Source organism: Dipteris shenzhenensis, chromosome 16, assembly GCF_047967505.1.
Source record: "Dipteris shenzhenensis isolate YYH24624 ecotype China chromosome 16, Dip_SZ_1.0, whole genome shotgun sequence".
In the NCBI taxonomy this organism is placed as follows: domain Eukaryota; kingdom Viridiplantae; phylum Streptophyta; class Polypodiopsida; order Gleicheniales; family Dipteridaceae; genus Dipteris; species Dipteris shenzhenensis.
In genome coordinates, this window is record NC_141611.1 from 31,393,135 (window position 1) to 31,396,807 (window position 3,673).

General features: G+C 44.4%; 1 protein-coding gene across 1 annotated transcript; it reads right to left on the minus strand.

Moving 5' to 3' along the window:
• Nucleotides 1-661: 661 nt before the first annotated feature.
• Nucleotides 662-2,992, minus strand: LOC147892835 (peroxisomal membrane protein 13-like). Its single transcript, XM_087387260.1, has 5 exons — nt 2,872-2,992; nt 2,387-2,605; nt 1,942-2,297; nt 1,340-1,432; nt 662-1,133 (listed from the first exon to the last, which is right to left on the minus strand). Exons 1-5 carry the CDS (start codon nt 2,882-2,884, stop codon nt 942-944), a joined length of 873 nt encoding a protein of 290 aa, XP_087243386.1. The 5' UTR covers nt 2,885-2,992; the 3' UTR covers nt 662-941.
• Between the last annotated feature and the right edge of the window lie 681 nt (nt 2,993-3,673).

Here is a 3,673-nt window from a genome sequence, read left to right on the forward strand (position 1 = left end):
TGGCTGCAATGCATGACAAATAAATGTAGAGCACTGAAGCTACTAAGCTGAACAAGCACAGGGGCTGGAGTGGCAATAGATAGGCTGAACGGCTCCCAAAAGTTTTAAAAGATCCAAAGGTAGGTGCTCTAGCCTTGCACTGGTCTTGCTGTTTTGATGCCTTCCAGTGTGAAGTGGAGAATGATCAAAAGTGTGCAAGAAACCTTGCCGTGGTTCAATAATTGTGTGCCTGTGCAATCCTAGCATTAATGACCACAAAATGATACAGCGATCAACACATGCAAAATGATGAAAGTTTGAATTCTAGCCAATCTAGTATGTGAGTTTCTTCACCCAAAGATGATTTTCTTAATGCATTCCAATCGGTCTCACCATGTTAGCTACAATCCCTGCTTAGTAATGTGGCCACATGATGTGAAACTCAATCAACAATCAACAAGATGTGATGTGAACCACAATTGAATGTTAATTCAACCAATCTCAAATTTTGTAACTCCCAGTATATTGCATTAGTAGTCCGATATACTGGTGTAATGCAGCATTTCATAAGAATCGAGGAATGAAAACCAGAACATCCAAAAAACCACAAATATGCTTAACAAAGCCTTATTGAGAATTGGCTACAATGCCATCAGTTGACTTTAAATATGATACTGTTGCCTACAAGACCATCAACTCCATGTTACCTTCAATTTAAAACAAGAATTTGTGTACATGTACAAGGTCCATCCTCACAGTTACTGCTCATTGAAGCCATCCACAATAAATTGTGAAAGATGGCTTACATTGAATCAACTCAGTTAGAATACTGCTGGTATAAAAGCATGTATGTCAGACAGAGGCTTAGGTTTGGCGCAGTACCATGTTTCTTTGCCATTCTATCAGAAGAAAATAATGTGGGCTTGATATGAGTGGGTTAATAGCTTTTTCTCAGCCAGTCCTTACATTCTTTCAGACCATACATTATCCCATGCACCTCCATCTTCCTTAGGCCCCTCGATAAAGTAGTTTGCAGGCCTCCCTTGACCAGGCAAGGGCGCTTTAGGATGAGTCCTTGGCTTAGGACGAAAACCAAGCAATCGCAGCACAAATCTGGCAAGCTCTCCATAAAGTAGTCCCGCCCGATCACATAGCTTTCAATAAGAGCAAGAATGTCGTGCAAGGGGTGTAGATGTCAGACAACTTACAATGAGAATGTACCATATATTGAATACACACACCGCAGCCCTTCAAACCCAAATCAAAAACTCACGAGAAGATGACTTAGAAATACAACCCACTGTGAGCTTCCCATAAAACTCATAAATTAGTCAATTTCTTCAAGAGTGGGAGTATATACCTGAAGTAGGGCTGTTATGAAAAAATGGAAAGCTTGAGTATTTTGATCGACAAGAATAGCGAGGCGACCAAAGAAATTCATCACTCCATGCATCTGCAAAAAAGCATATATATGAGTTAGCAACACTATAATATAATTAAAAACCACTATACGCTTCTCAAAACCAATCAAATTCATGTTATATAATGACTGCCAAAAGCGAGAAGATATACAAAAGAAGCAAGCTCCAGATGATTTGCTTAGAAAATTTCAGTCCCGACAGTGTAGTACTAAACAAAAAAAAGGGAGCATTAAACTAAACTCAAGTCAAAATGAAATAGACCAACAGGTGACACTGGACGAAAAGCAAAGAACACTTTTACTGGTTCCTTCACGGGCCAGTTATAGTGTTTAAATCCACATACCATGAGCATGGTATGCCCTGACTGCTGCCGAGAAAGCTACCACTCTTAAGTTATTTTCATTCATTTATTTTGAATGATAGCCATGTTTCTTCAATTTCCCTCCTCCTCTGATTCCAGTGAAAGCACATGAAGGAAAAACAGTATTTTCAAGGCAAGAAAGGATAAACTAGTGGCGGGGAAAAAAGATGGGGCGCATACCACGCGTAACATGGACTGCCAGAAAGTTGGGGGTCCAGCAGGAGGGCCTCCTCCAAATGGGCTGTTTGGATCCCCTTGTCCGTACTCAAAAGGGCCTGGACCGCCCATACCCATACCCATACCATAACCACCCCCATACATACTACCACCGTAATTAGTGCCATACATGCCACCACCATATGAATTGCCCAATCCATAACCCACACCTCCTCCATACATCCCACCACCATATGTGCCTCCTACTCCATAGCCTCCCCTGTAGTAGTTACCGTAATTGCTGCCATAAGAAGGGCTCATTCCGTATGAAGTGGTGCCCAGACCCGAATACTGATTGTAGTTCGTCATAGAATTATACCCTGCGTCCACAGACAAAATTACTTGCAACTTCAGCAAGGGAAATTTTCTGTAACATATAGCACTTCCCGGAGATCGAGGGTCCCCTTACCGCCGTAAGTATTTCTCTCCCAAGGCCGAGGAGGCATAGGCCTGCCGGTAATTGTTCTACTAGGAGGGGGCACATTCGAATTATCATTTTTGTCTCGAGAGTCGGCGATGCCGGCGGATTCCACCACTGCGGCAGTACTGTTCGCCCCAGAAGGTGGTCTAAAGGGAGAAGCACCGGCGCTTGGAGCTCGCTCCCAAGGTTTGGGCGGAGCCGAACCACCTGCATCCGACAGGGCATGAGAAATTCCCGACACTGAGATCGAAAAGAGGATTAAACCAAGAAACGAACGAGTTCGGGGAGGTTGACGACGCTGGGCCAAACACCTTGCACGCGTCATGGAGGATGGCCGCCTGTGGCGTGAGGAGATGGGAAGAGCGACGAGGCAGAGCTAATATACATGAAGCAAGATGTGAGAAGAGGTAGAAAAACTAGAATGTGAAGCAAGGGGACAAAAAAGAGAAGAATTGAGAGGGAAGGAAGCATACCGAGGGAAGCCATGGGGGAAGCAGGAGATCAAGATCAAAGGAATGCCATAGCTGGGAGCTCGGAGAAGATGAAGATAGCAGAAATAATGAATACACACAAACAAGCACAGGAGGACGGCAACCTTGTGTTTGTAGCCAATACCCGCAACTTACCAAGGTCCTCTTCTTTTATAGCACACGTTACCCATTCACATTTAAATTAAAAGTTTTATGGCCACAAGGGATCGAGATTCAACCTCAACATAACCAACTACAAGCGGGGTAGGACTTAGTTACGATTCACCACCTCTGTTTCCATGGGCTCTGAGTGTGGCACCCGTTTGGGCACCCAGCGCCTGGCACTCAAGATGCACGCCACACAAAGCTCATAAGTGTCTTGGCATTCAAGAACACAACAGTTGCTTGATAGGAACACATGGATGTATTCGATTCGTTGCACATCGATCAATAGGAATGTTTGGAGGATCGACCTCCAGCACACTGGGTGGTCGAACGAATCTGACGAAAACCATTGGACTCGTTTGAGGCTAGAGCACGTGGGGGGGTCGATATGCCACCACCTCCCCATCCGTGTGAAAAAAATAAATGCCTGCGATCGCACACATATGTGCTGCTGGGAAACATGCTCCAAGGTGCTTTCCTATTTGTCAAGGTCAAGCGGCTTTCCTGATGTTGACAGGGAGCCCATTCAACAAGACATTTCTCATGGTTCAAGCAGTCGTACTCACTAGCAGCGACCTTATGTTTAAACAAAGAATGTTTGCTTGAGTGTCATGTTCTTATACATTCACCCCCTCTTGTC